General features: G+C 43.4%; 1 protein-coding gene across 1 annotated transcript in view; it reads right to left on the reverse strand.

Moving 5' to 3' along the window:
* The window catches only part of SLIT3 (slit guidance ligand 3), a 525410-nt gene that overhangs the window by 16047 nt on the left and 494119 nt on the right, over positions 1-15244 (reverse strand). Inside the window, exons 32-33 of the mRNA XM_042790009.1 lie at positions 12044-12284; positions 9597-9727 (exon numbers count right to left, since the gene is read on the reverse strand). Coding sequence (XP_042645943.1) covers positions 9597-9727; positions 12044-12284 — 372 coding nt within the window. The remainder of the gene's footprint in view (positions 1-9596; positions 9728-12043; positions 12285-15244) is intronic.

The raw sequence follows: 15244 nt of genomic DNA on the forward strand, positions 1-15244 counted from the left end.
GCTGCAGGGAGCCGCATCGAGCTGTTAGCAATTTGGGAGCTGTGAAACCCTTACTGTGCCAGGCTGACTTCAGGTATCAGTGGTAATGGTTTTTCACCTTTTCAAGCTACTGTTACCTCCTGCCCTTAGTTCCAGTTATAATCAGTCTTTGGCCTAAAATAGATTTAAGCTTCTCCATGGCAACAAAGGCAAAATCATAATTGGAGTGGTGTTTGTGCTACCTCTACAATAACACATCATTTCAAGCACTATCATCTTCAGACACCAAATAAAAACCACATGTTGAGAAAAAAGTATGAAAAATGCTAATGAAACACAAGATTAGGTACATAAGAGGCGAAAGAGATACATTAAAGCACTCAAGTTCACTTTCTGCTTAAAATATACTCTCTTTTGTTACGTTCAGTCCTGTTTTACATGACTTGAACGTTAGGTCTCCTAGGCTGAGAGCACTCAATATTAAGATTTTTTTTCCTTGATCCCTCCAGTTTCATTTGCTAGGTTTTATACCTTTTCTCCTACTTACAACTCTGTAGACCACCCAAAGAACCATCTTTCTCTTCTTGGTGTTTACAGCCCTTAAACACTGGCAGCTGATTACCGTATCTCCCTTAATGATCGTTTGGCCAGGCTATGCATATCTAATTTCCAGTCATAATTCAATTCCTGCAGCACCCCTGCCAACAGTGAAAGTTATTGTATTACAGACCTTCTAAGGGAAAAGCAAGGACCTTTTTATACCCCTGCAACATGCAATTAACACAATCCTGACCCCTTCCCCTAGATTATTCACAAAAGGGTCAGATTCATGGCCAGGGTAAACACCCCTTGTTTGCAGTGAATTCTCACGGTGTCCCTGACACGGGCAAGAGGTCTGACACCTCCCTCCAGCTCCACCGCTGGCGAGCCGAAGCTGCACCGGTCTCCTGCAGCATCACCACGTCTCTGCAGAGCTGAATACTTCATTCTGCTAACTGGGAATTTGTGGAACGCAAGCATCATGGCCGTAAAAGCAGCTTAAAGTCCAAGGCCTCTCCTGAATGACAGATCGCAGCGTTACTGCCTTCCCTTCTTACTGCACCAGAACGAGCTTGCACATCATGGCTCACAGCGTATGCGGTGCAATGAGCTATTGCAACTCGGTGTCTTTACTGTAACATGCATCATATAAAATAGCAAACCCAGTAAATACAGGGTGTAAAAACAATCACGTATGGCATCTGCAGTGCTACGGGGACTCACTGAATCTGTTACCCTTAAAAAAAATGACACTGCAAACAGCACAGAGGAAGGCAGGCGCTGGCGCAGCAGCAGGGCCGGTGACAGCACCGGGTGCCGCGCCCCCCCGGGCGCGGAGCCGGCACCGTCCCTGCACAGGGGTGCTGCACGTACCGGGACGTGCTGCGGCACAGCCCCGCCGCGACCCGCAGCGGGACAGGGTGCTGGGGTTTACTTTATAGCACCAGTATCCAGCGCGACTGAAAGCAGCTCTGCCGTGCAGCTGGATATCAAATCTCAGGTTCTGATGAGGAAATCCATCAAGTGTCTTCACAGAGTCATTTCATCAGGGGGAATACTTTACACCATCCATCCCCTTTCCAGCTCTGGAAAATACGAAGGTATCTGCCATTTAGCAGCAGGGAGCAGGGCCACTACAGAATACAATTAAAACAGCTTCCAATTAGAATAACAGAGAATGATGGGTTTTATCTGAAATTGGAGGCTAAACCTCAAGAAAAAAACCAACTGTGTCTATTTAGAAACCTGATGCATGGTCAGGAAATTAATTTGTTTCCACCTCATCTGTGGCAACATACCTACAGTTGTACGCCTCTCCTTCCACAAAAAAACCCGAAAGCCACTGCTGTTTGACAACCAGGAGAGCAGCTGCCATACCCACCTTTTCCAGCAGACTGGGGTATGCTGGTAAATGCAGAGCCACGGCTCACGCTTCTATATTGGGAAGAAGCACTGAAATAATTGTGGACAGAGCCATGCCGCACCTCCGTGATCATGCCAGTTCTGCATGCACTTCTAACAGAGACTGTATCTATTGAATCCAGAGCCCGGTGCTTGGTATAAATGGGATATAAATCTATCACACATGGTATACATCTAAACTTTGTGTTAGTCATCATGTTTACAAGAAATTTACAGGCAGAAAAAAAATATACAAGTTAGCTTGTTATGTGTTGTTATAAGGCAAACCCCTCACCATTCAAGGCATGAGCCATTCATTAGTGCAAAGAAGCTTGTATAATTCCGACCACGTTTAGGTGTATTCCATCATTGTCTATTATGAGAATACTTCAACCTTCCTCTGACGTAATCAGCATGAAGCAACTTTGGCAACATACTACCGGACTAATGACCTGTATAGCAAGAAAATACCTGTCAAAATACATTTGCACACCTTTCTCCTAGTTACACACTGGAAACAGAGTGCAGCACAAGAGTGTATTTCCAGCATGCAGAAACCACGCTGGTGGCTCAGAAGGTGGACTAACACCAGCGCTAATTTATGAGGGCTCAGGAGCTGACAGGGCCACTCTCATGGTTTCACGGATGCTCTCACTAGAAGAAACAGTGAGGCCATGTTATGGACGGACTAATGACAAAACCAGGTTATCTGCTGGGGAGGAGGAAATAGTTCGTAGTAGTTCACAATTACTTTTGGTTTGGCTGGGCAGTTTTAAGGCTTGAACTGAACTTGCTAAAACTCAACCCAGCTATTGACTTTAACAGGGGAAAACCTGCATTTATAATGTGAGTTTCTGCATTCTCAGCAGCAATTTTCTTTCAATGATACAGCTGTATTATTTTTAGTCATAGTCAAATCACTGTAGAGAACAATTTTTGGCTTCACCATTCATTTTTACATAAACCCAAAACTACTTTGAACAGCAAGTACCTGCATGGTGTTGAGCTACTTGTAGAGTTCAGCAAACTTCTAAGAGCAAGCATCTTCCTTCCTGATGCTCTTGCAAATATATAATGGTATTAACCGAATGGTTAACACTCTCCATGGCAAAGTGAAATGTCATAATTATGAAGGATTTGCTTTCCATCTTTAGGTGTAATCCTCTGAAATGACCAATACAGTCAGGAGAGAGAGGAGCAGCATGGGGCTAGTATGTTAGATTCTAACTAGAGGCTGAACTCAGAGTATTTTAAAACATTGATTCATTTTGGGTATTCCCCCCTCTCCACTTTTGTTTATGAACTATCCCTACCTCATCACCTCTCATTTCTTCTTGGGATTAATACTGACATCTTGTTGACTTAATTACATTTTTATTATTCTGTGCTGAAAGAAATCAGCATTATGATGTTATTGTACTGAAACTATATGTACATGGTATGTACTGCGCTCCTCTGTTTTGTATAACGCTTCCTAAAAAGCTGCTGATCAAGAAAGCCACCAGTGGGGATGGACACAGCATACCTGCTCCAGCGTCCCTCCCGTCCCCTCCAGCTGGGAGAGAGCCACGGGAGATACAGGTGGAGCCGGGTGGGGGACAGGTATGCAGTGACTAAAGTAACAGGGTACAGACCAGCCTATGGGTATCTTTTAGAAAACAACATCCGATCAATTTGCTTAACACAATACACAGACTGCTGACAATTTGCTTGTGTGTTCTCTGTGCATTAAAGCCAGCGCAGTCTGCTTAAAAAGTGATTTGGGAGGAGGAAGACTGCCTTCTGCCACCTGCTTGAAGCTGATTTGGGTTTGCAGCAGTACTCTGATTTTTTTAAAAAACAGCGCTAAAGGTGACAGCGATGGTGTAGGTGGTGACATTCCTAATCAAAAGGATACAAATAACATCTCTGCTTTGACTTCAAGTGGTCATAGTGCAAGTCAGTTCAAAGAACGAGTTAAAATGGCACGAAACCCTTTGTGGCAGAGGAGCAGCTACTGAGTTTATTGCTTTCACAGACGGTGGCGTAAGTTGCCCCCAGTTGAGTGGTGAGCGTGGAGGGCAGGACGGCGCCAAGCACGCGCCTGGCCCAGTCCCGGGCCTTGTGGCGACCAGCAGCCCCTGCCCGCCGGCAGCACCCGCGGCCGCCGCCGCAGCCCGGCCTCCGCTGACGGGGACGCCTGAGCACGGCACAGACCGACAGCCCCGGGCTCTGGGCCCTGAGGAAGGTGACCTGGGACTCAGCGAACGTCGCTCCTGTTTCGGCCACCACCACAGGGCCGGTGGCTTTAGGTGACCTAACTTCCCGTACCTGGTACACAGACGTGCCAACACCGACTTGCTTTATGAAGGTTTTGCCTTCTGATAAAACGTCTCACTCTGAAACACCCTACACAGATGTAAAGCTGTGGGGCTGCAGCATGGTGTTTCTGGGTCCTCAGATATTACACTGAAGAGAATGAGCTGGGTGGAGGCAAGGAGAGAGAGGAGAGATGAGGAACTATTGTTCTTGGAAGAGATACTGAAGAGATTTACAAAGAAAAAAATTAATTCAGCTTAACAAGATTTTGCCTGCTAAGTCCTCAGGCAGCCTGAAGGACAAAACTTTACCCTTCTTAAGTCTTAAGCTTCATCTCGGCAGAAGAAATTTTCTGAATTTCATTAAAGCAAATATTTGATTCTGAACCTAATGATAAAAGTTAGATGATAGTTTAGGGTCTTGGCCTTACATTTTCACCATACAACTACAGAAAAATCCAAGAAAAACCAGAAAAATGCAATGCTTGTAGTGTGACAAGAACTCACACGCTTGTCTTTTTTGTCCCATTTAAATACACCAGAGCCCTTTATAAAGCCAAAAAATAATTAATCTGTCCTTTGCCTTGGCTCATGCAAGATGTATAAGCACATTCAAATTTTACAACTTCTACTGTGCAGGTCAGAGATTAATACTGGTTTCTTTCATTATATTTGATGCAAAATCCCTAAGGAGTACCTGAAAAATAAGAGTGTGTGATAGAATAAAATGAATCACAAATATGCAGAATTGTTAAGAGCTCGGTGATATCTCACAGAAATCTCTGAGAAACAGTCTATTTAGAGACCATGCAGAAGTATCAAACAGGAATCCCACCAGGGATGGCACATCACAGCTGCAGACTATGAAGGTATTAGGAAGAAAAGGACCAGTCATGCAGTGAGCTCTGCAAAATGACTTTTGGTGAAAACTGTGTTTGACAAGCTCTAATAATGATCCTAAGAATAATTAATGCTTTCACTCCTCCAGCACATTCCTCCCTAGAAGATAGTGAATTAATAGTGAAGCCTCCCAGGCTTTTTTGCAGATAAGCGATTGCAGCTAAAGAGAGGCAATTATACAAGAATCCCATCTCCCATATCTTTGGAAGACGTGGAAGTTCCTCCATCACCAAAGCAACTGCTCAATCTCAGCACCAGAAGAGTGGAGGAGAAGTCTATGAAGTCTGAGTACTGGACCAAAGTCCTTGAGTACAATCAAGTTCATCCCAGGAGTGGCATGGCCAGGGACCTGTTGGTGGACAACGAGTGCCGGTGGCCACACGGGTGGCTCCCCTGTCTGTATGCAACATGGCAATCTGGGAACTCTGGAGGGATTTACATCAGCAGTTTGTGTCAAATTGCTGTTTTCCATTTCTATTAGGAAGGATTAATTTAGCATCCAAATCGGTATGATTGTGTAACAGCATAAGACCTATCAGAAAAAAAAAAATTACAAGTAAGGCCTTATCTCTGGTTCAAGGAACAGACATAGGAAAAAAGAATGATAATAGGAAGCTCTCCCTATAGAATACAGCTAAACAGATAACCTGTATCAGTGGCTGATTGCTGAAACTACAGAAATTCATTGTCCTTGTTAATTCAAACTTTTAAGAATTGGAGTATGGTGGTAAATAAAAGCAGCACATTCCTCATCAGTTCGTATCTTTAAATTAAGATAGGGTATCTGTGTAAAAGATTTACTTTATTTCAAGAATTCACTGTTGGCTTAGTACTGAGTACTGTCATGACATGGCAGAGTAACTCTCACCAGTGCAAAAACCAGGAAGTCAATAAAGTGTTTGGAAACAGACTTCTCCTTTGTGCACCTACAGAATAATTAAATATAATAAAAGAAACAACAAATACGAATCCTACTTCAAAAATGGATCTTCTTTAAGATGTTTACTATGATGTGCAGGCAACAGTTATTCTGCTGCTTACAGTGAGGAGTTTCAGTAACAGACCGGTCAGCTTTTCCATTAAAAAGGCGAGTTCAATCATTGCATATTCATCCATTAACTTGTATTTCTTTCTAACTTGATGATAAAAGACAATGTACTTTAGGTAGTCTTTTCCACTGGACAATTGCTGACCTTTCTCTGACTGGAACAAAAGAGAAGTCCAATGTCAACTTTAACCTTTCTATCCAAACATACAATAGGAATGAATACATGTAAAGCAAATCCGAATGTACAGCAAGTTAATCTTGGGCTTTTCCAGACCAGCTTTGCACTGCGGTTCTACTTAACTCTGCTCAAAGGAGCGGCGAGCATACAGGAGCAGGTCCACTGCAGAAGCCAGAGACAACCTGCCTTCACGGCGCGGGTGAAATGAACTGCTCTGTCCCGGCATGCCTGCAGCCCGCTGCTCGGGCACATCCCTGCCCTCGGCCTCCTGCAACAGTTCTGCGAAGTGAGGCTGCCGGCAGAATTCACTACCACAGGAAGTTCAGAGCGTACACACCACGTGTCTGGTACAAACCTTCACCCTGGCTGTATGTGAAGGGGCTGGGGGAGAGTTTTGCAATGCTGCACATTGCATGCTTCCTCCCTTCCAGCACCCTTCTGCTGAATACTGCTGGAAACTACCACCACGTGTGCCTTACTCGCTGCTGGCTGCCCAACCTGTCTGACAACAGGCTTTATCTTATCCCTACAGGATATTACCTGTATTAGCCAAGTATTTTGCTAATTTTACTGTTCTTAAGTACTATGAATAAATCTTATCATGGAGTCTCCGATGAAGAATTACAGATAATGTCGCTTGCCAATGACTTCCCACATCCTGTCATGGGAGTACCTGAAGTAGCCAGCAAAACATCTCAGTTACTACACAGGACCAGGTCAGTTAGAGATTTCCTGCAGCTGTAGCTGGCACAGCTCCCGCCAGGCAGTATTTCAAGGCCTCCTCCACTTTTGGCAGACTCTTCTGACAGAAAACAAGAGCCAAAGCACTGCTTATTTCTTCTGAGAAGTGGACCACTTTGGAGGATAGCAGTGCCTGATATTACCCGTGAAAATTCATCTAATAGTCTTTCAACAGAGCTTCTCAAAGGCAAACAGTCCACTTTTGCCAAGACTGAGATTAAAATGAGGCATCTAAACAAGACAGCAAGGAGTAGGCAGTAGAGAAGGCAAACTGTTTTACCAAATGGTGAGGCCAAGATCTGAATGTTACAGGTTCTCCTAGTAACCTTATTTTTAATGGAAAATTGTAGAGGTTGCAGAAAGGAGTTCCCCAAATTTTCAGGTTTAGGCAAAATGCATCACACTGAATGAGCTATTACTTTCATCAAAATGCAAGTTAGGAGACAATGCAATTAAAAGTACAGATAAACTCATGGGAGCCAGTGTCAGATATAAAAGAAGCCTCATTTCCCTGGAGAAGGTGTCTAAAACATCCAGAAGGTATTAGCAACACAAGTTAGAAATTATGGCCAATGCCTGAATAATGGAAATGATTGACCATTGTCCAAGCTACCAAAGGAAATGGGGGATTTTCCATTATTTGGTGTTTTTCTATCAAAACTGGGTGCCAAACTGGAAGTCGTCTTAGCCAAACAGATCTTACACCTTAGCTGAAAATCAAACAGGATATACAGGGAGGTCAAATCAAATCCACTCACGCCTTCTATCCTTAGATCCTGTGATTGTAAGGAGAAAAGCAGGTTTCCTCCCCCTTCCCCAGCCCTTAAGGAAAACAAGGCTTTTAATCTGTTTAGAGGCCCTTTTTGACATTCTTTAGCTGCAGTTTTTCTCAATCAACCTAATCTTTTCCCATCAAGCTCCATACTAATCCCATTTTGCTCCACTCCTTAAACTAATAAAAGATTAGAGTGACATTTCAGAAAGGGCATCGTATTAAGCAGCTTCTTTCCTATCTCAACAGATCACACAGCACAAAACGTAGTGAACAGGCCATTAATCTTATGGTAATGAGGTGTCAGTCTGAATGGAGACCTCCTCCTTGATCAATATGAAGGGCGCAGGAATAATGAGGACACTGCCGCTTGCCATCTCTGGCAACTTTGCCAGAAAGCAGCAGATCCATGAAGAGTTGTTGTGATGGTGGCAACAGCTCTTGTCACCACACCACTCTGCCCTTGACAACGGAGAGCAAGCATCCACGCCGATCTGTCACCCCCTGTGCTGCCCACACATGATGAGCTTTTCCCTATGTTCTAATTAGTGGCATAAAACTGTTTAACAACTTCAGCTTTGGTCTAACATGAAATCAATTAGGATTAGCAGCCACACAGAGAGAAATTTTTCACACTTATCCAGCAGGTGAAAATCCCTAACAAATTACTTTCTTCATTCCTACACTGGACAAGCCGTTGGTCTTCCTGTGACATGCCTGTATTGGTATTAGCCAATTCGCTTTTATACAGAAAGAATTTTTTCATTTTGTTAAACAGGTCACCATTCCCCCTAAAGAAAACTCCCTGGAAGACTCAAGTTTTGCTAAGTTCTGAGAAAACTTTCCAGAGAAAGCACAAGGCCCGTCTTGGCTAGTGATACATGGTGGCACCCTTTCACTTGCTCTCACAGGAGGTGAGCTGGGAAAAACAGCTATTCTGCACACACAGGGCCATGAAACTGCACTGAACCTGAAAGGGCTCCCTGTGGTCACAACCTCATGTTTACACAGAACAAACTGGAACAACAGGGCTTAAAAATAATCAGAAGGGAATTATCCCAGGGTGACAGCTGTGAAAGGAACAGTGGAAGACATGAGCAGCACATCTCTCCTTCCTAGGGAAACGCCTCTGTGCATGTGCATGGGTTTCACTTATACATTTGCTTTTCTTTCTTGTGAGTAGTGAATAAAAAACGTGGCTTTGGTATACCCAAAAGTCAAGTGTCTGAAGGTCAAATTGCCCTACAATTTACCTTCCTAATTTGTGGTCTGTGTAGCTCCTACTGATATAGGTAAGAGTTGTTCCAAAAATATTCACCCTGTAGAGGAATTCAGCCCTTTTCTTATCTGACACAGTCTAATCCTGCAGTTGCATAGTCACTGTTCTGTCTTGGTACAGTAAATTAATGCTAAATATCAACAACAAAGAAACTGATTATTTGGAACTATTTCAAGGACAACATTCAGCACAAACTAAATCTTTACAGTAGATGAGAAAACACAACATTTTGCTGCAATCACAATAGGATATACTATAGCTGGTATTGACAATAAACGCCTATTTTTATCCATGCAGCCTCTAGCCAAGTCTTTATTCTGATGTTCTTATCTAATTACATGGATAAAAGAGATAACTTGAAGTAAAATAAACAGTTCTTCTCCTGTGCACATTTCTTACAAAAATCCTACTTCTCCATCTTTTTGGGGAATCAATTGTCTTGGTAAGGCTTAGCTATTTACCTGTATACTGTGGTAGGTGGAGAATTCAGCGTGTCGTAGATGAGCCTCACGTGTCCTTGATACAACTCCAGAGCCAAAGGATCATTGTCTCCTTTGTATAATAAGATGCCATTGTCCTTGTCTGTTGCTACCTGTGAAACATTAATAACCAGGTAGGGCTGCTTGAGAATGATTAAAAATGAATAAAGCTATATTAAAAATCAAACCAAAATCATATATGCAATTTAAATATGATTTAGTAAATCATATTTATGGGCAACAACGTGAGCAAGAGCCATGAGACACAAAAAGGTCTTGGTGACATTGAGTGGGCTCATACACAAACAGGTCGGCCCCCCACTAAGGGATGGCTCCCTTGTTTCAAATGAGAACTAGTTTTCAGGAGGTGAAAGCTGCAATTTATTTGATCCTTGTCAATAGACTGCTGCGGTATTTTTGGTGACACGTGAATTTATTTCTCAGCTACTACCTCAGCTTGAAGTGAGAGCTTAGAAAATCAACTCTGGCAGTTGGCGGAGTTTCTCACAATTACAAGCAAACAAATTTCAGCAAGCGCTGATCTGTTCATAGACTTTCTATGAACATGAAGAAGGAAAGAAGGACCTGTCCCCACATCTAGCATAACCAGCAGTTAACCAGCACTCAGAGTTATTAGCAAGTCATGATGGTTTCAAATGGGACATTTAGAGAGTCAGAAAGAAGAGAGTAGCCCTCGTCCCTCTAGATTTGATGCACATCAAGGAAAAAAAATATATTGAACTCTGAATCAAAGAACAAAAACAAACAGAAGAGACCAAATGAGATTTTGAGATACAACCTGTCCGTTATTTTCACAGTACATATTTCTTGAGATTTCTTGCTTATTTTTTTGTAATGGCTGTTAAATTCCAAAACAAAACAGTAAATTCAAAAATCCATTTGCATTTATAGATATATAACTACTATATTTTTGCCTTTAAAAGATTTTTTTTTCTTGAGCACTTTTTAATAAGATTTCCTCTATCTGTTCTTAATAATCAAAGTTGTATTCTAATTTTAATTCACCAGTGATTAATTACTGTATGCAAGAATAATATTCAGACTGGGAAACAAGAAGTGAGAACATCGTCTGCATGTGCTCTCAGTAATAGTCAGTTTTATTCAAGCTATGCCTGACGTAATGCATATTGTATGCTTAAGAAGATAATGTCCAGATTTTCAGCTTTAAAGTTGACTTACAGTATTTGGAGCCTTTGGGGAGCCATATTTTAGAGCGCCCACATTTTAGAATTTTTTTGTGATATTAAATAAAAGGGGACTTTGAAGAAAAACTGGATTTTCAAATATACATGAATTAGCTTAGTTTTCATATGAACTGTACACTCAAGCTATTAAAGAAAAGATAAATCTTAATTATGGATTTTTTTCATTAGATTAAACTATGCAGGAACCGCCCTTTAAAAATCCATTCCTAATGAGGAAGTTCAGTCCTCTTTCCCATGTCTTGACATTGGTATTTTAATTACAACCAAACTCCATCAAGTAAGTCTAGAATATGATTTCCAACTGTGAAATACAGTATTTTCAAACTGAGAAAATAAATGCAATGAAATAAACATAGAGGGATTATTTTTCTTCTTACATCTTTTGAAATGCTATGCTTCATTTGCAGGGTGAATCTAGCATAGGAATAGTCCAGTTTAACAATCAGTGGCCTAAGAAACAGATGTATCATGGCATGTGCTTCACACATCTCTTTATTAGAAAACATATAAAGCTAGAAATTATTCCCTCATTTACTTTGGGATACTATAGGAAAAAAAAAAAAAGTTTAATGCTTACTAGATTGTTAAAGTAAATAACTTCCAAATCACTTAAATATCATGTTGGACTAAGTATCCAAAATACCTTCAATCCACAACCACAAAGATGGCAGTAGTGGGATGGCACCTTTGCTATCTATTTTCCATTACCTTTTGGACCTTAGACCTCAAGCCGAATTTAGGTGCAACTACAGGACAGTAACAAAATCCCAGGCCTTTTGTCTACTGAATGTGCATGGTAAAAGAGTATGCAAATTACTGTCTGGAAAGGCCCTTTAGAGTAGCCTCTTTCAATAGGTCTCCTAATATTAAGCACTAATTTCTACAGGATGAAACACAATGCTGTAAATCAGTAAGAAGACAGGGAGGTTTCCCAAAGCTTCTCTAGTTACATTGCCAGCCTGGGAATAAGAGTGGTGAGCTTCTGGAGGCAGCCTGTGTGCCCACAAGGGTACAGTGGTGCCTTAGTTGCTCCTTAACATTTCAATAATTTTAGAGCAGATAACTGGCTCACAAGTTGACTCTAACTTTGTCAGCACCTTGGCCAATAGACCCTGTTCCTTCAGAATTAAAAAATATAAACATGTATATGTACTTCTGCTTAGAAGTGCATTGGGCTGGCAACTGATGCTCTGTGTGACATACCTGGAGGGAGATGTTTGCCTGAGGGCGAATTTTGGCTGACGGCAGCTCCACGTAGGAATCCTTCCCAACAAAGTTGACTGTGATGAGCTTCTCGCACCTCTGGCCAGCAAAGCCAGCGAGGCAGCGGCAGACGGGCTCCTGGTGCGCGACGATGCACTGGGCCCCGTTCTGGCACTCGTAGTTATCACACGGGCTTGTCTGGAGAAGGACCATCGGCGGAGGAGTTTCACAGAAAAGTCCACTGTAGAAGGTAAAGGAAAGAAAAAGCAGCCTCGATTATCAGTATTTTTCAAGGAAGGAAACATTTTCACGTGCTGACATTATACTACTCCTGTGGTATAGCGACTCTCAGATTCAGCTGCCATGTGTCTGCTTTACTGTGTGAAAGCTACACAGCATCGTGCTGTACAGAAATCCCCACGCTGGGTCTGAATGAGCCAGTTCCAATACTGAAAGCAATTTGTACGGCACACTGCACTGGTTATTTAGCTCTGCAAGGTACAGCACTTGGTCTAAAACAGTTTCCATCTCACACTGCACCATGCAGAGGTTCCCAGCAAAAACAGAACCATTTAAGCCCAAACTTGAGATTACCCTGTCCTAGGCTTTGTGACCCGAGTCTACCTCTGCTGTTGTAAGGCAAGCAAGGGGAAAATCCTCTAATTTTAGGGCTTTTTATAGCCTCCTCACTGTATATCAGAGAGTGTATCATCAACAGATGGGCAACTGCTAAAAAGTATCAGAAGCAATGCACTGATCCCACACTATTTGCTGGGCAGCTTCCCTGAATTGGTTGTTTCTAACAGCATCAGGATCATTAACTTTATTTTAGCTGCGTTTGGGGTTGGCCATGTCCTGGATCAGAAGAATGCAAAGGAAGGGAAGCTCTCCCAGAATCAGAGGCAGCTGAAAACCAAATGCCAGATCTGAGTACTTGTGAACTCAAATCATACTCAGATCTGGAGGAAAGCGCTGTGGTTCAGTCTTAACGACATGAGAGGCAAAACACACATGTAGGAACCTCTGACTTCTGAGGCTTGGGCCACATTGCTGAGGAGCAGCGATGGCTCAGGCCCCAGGCTGCCTTCCTGGATCCAGCATGGCTGCACACTTCACAGGGTATTTGCTGGAACGATGCAGCTAACCTGAAATGGCAACACCAGCATAGAAGGAGCAGGGAAAAGAGAGAAAGGGCAAAAAGGGAGAAAGCAATCTTTCACAGTGATGTCATGTGTCAGACTGAACTGCAATAAGTAAATGAAAAATCTCCACCCAGTATACCCACTGGGCCTGTGCAATCAATGGGTACTGCACAGGGACTGGGCCCGGCTCTCTGGCTGGCTGCACGTGGTATGACCCTGCACCCATGCCCCAAATTTCTCATTACAGCCACTGTCCAAAACCAACAAACCCTTTCTGAACTGATGAGAGAACATAAACTCTTTGCATCGAGTTCTGTGACTGCTTGAAAATGTGTAGACAGTAAAATGATGAAAAATTGGTAACTGGTGAGTAGGGAGCGTGTGTCAGGCTGTGCTGCAGGGACTGCTGTGGCGAGGGCTGTGGCGAGGGCTGTGGGCTCAGGCTCCTGCACCATCTCTCTCTGCTACAGAGTGTTCGTCAGCACGGGGGCAGAGGGCTTTTCAGGAGAGGATTGTGGCAGGCCCATTCATGCAGTGAATAACCCATCAGCCCAGTTCTGGAACATTGAAATCCCACTTGTCCCACTAGGAATTTCCTGCCATTCAGGGAGCACTTTGTGGAATAATAGCACTCTTATAAAAACAAAGCAAAAAAGTGCCAAAAACCTCACTCCTTGCCAGTAAAGCAGGTGAGACTTGGAAGCTCAGTGAATTTCTAGGCAACCTTCCTAGATACAATTAGAATAGAAACCCAAGCCATTACCCTACAGTAAATAGTACTGATAAATACAAGACGTGCAAGAACAGCAAATAAAACAGCCACAACATACTTGAGAACAATCTTGCTTAGCCACAGAGACCAGAACCTGCTGTCTCTGTAACAGAAGGGAATGGAGATGACTGATTTCCTTTTTACATTTTCTCATGTGAAATTTTGCACAGAGTACCACAGCTCTATCTTTAGCGCTGTGTGGAACGGCAGCCCAAACCTCTCCCTGTCCCTGTTCTCCCAACACATGCCATTCTCTCGTCTGCCTCTGGGAAACACGAAAGAGAAAGGAACAACACAACAAACCATGGGTGGGCTAAATCCTGAACTGCGTCAAAAGCAGTGGAGTTGCTTTGCCTTTCTGTTAAGTCTGAGTGAAGAGACACAGGGTTTTTCATTACTACTTTTAAAAAAGGCAAACTTGAAGAGTGCCTTGAAAGATGCAAACATTTGGGATTTGCACCTGGAAGAAGACCAGAAAAGCTCTCCTTTCCCCACAGCCGCTCTACAGCATGGAATACATACCCTAACCAGTTTTCTAACTTTGCCCAAATCCGTATGTTGACCTTGGACATGGTGATGTGGATACAGCAAACAAAAATCTGTTCCACAGGAATAAGCACAAGGAAGGTGAAAAACACTGCTGGGGCTTTCCAAGGCCGAGGCAGAGAGCTGCGCCGTCTCTCGCCGCTGCCCCGTGCGCAGGCCCTGCAGGGGCCGTCCCCTCCAGACCCGGTGCCACGCGGGGCTGGCTGTGCTCACGTACACAAACACACACCTTCTCAGACAGAACCACCTCTTGGTACTTTCCAGGACAAACTGCGTTTCAACACTTTTCTCATTGCATTGCCCTAAGCCTCCTTTATTCACCACAGGGTCCGAGCGATGGTTCACAGCCAGCCTCCCCACGCCCATCCCATCGCCACCTCGCTGCTCTGAGGGGCAGGGAGCTGTGCTTGACAGGGACCCCTTACCTTCCCCCACTGCCTGGGTGACACTTCGTGCTGTGAGTGGTCACAGTCACAGGATGCTAAGACTACCAGCAAAGGGTTGGGAGGGGGGGCAGAGGGGAGCAAACAACTCCCCATCATCCAAGTGGTAAATATGCTCTACCAGAAGAACATAATCTTGCACAGGGACAAGCCACTCTATTTATTTAGACAAATGCATCTCAAAAGTGTAATCTGGCAGGCAATACTGCTGGCAGTAAATAAACTCCATTTACTTTGCTCCAAGGAGTATTTGGAGGAGACATACAGGATGAGTACGTGGGCAGCAGTGGAAATGGGA

This window comes from Tyto alba, unplaced genomic scaffold (genome assembly GCF_018691265.1).
Source record: "Tyto alba isolate M040663 unplaced genomic scaffold, T.alba_DEE_v4.0 Super-Scaffold_17, whole genome shotgun sequence".
Taxonomy (NCBI): domain Eukaryota; kingdom Metazoa; phylum Chordata; class Aves; order Strigiformes; family Tytonidae; genus Tyto; species Tyto alba.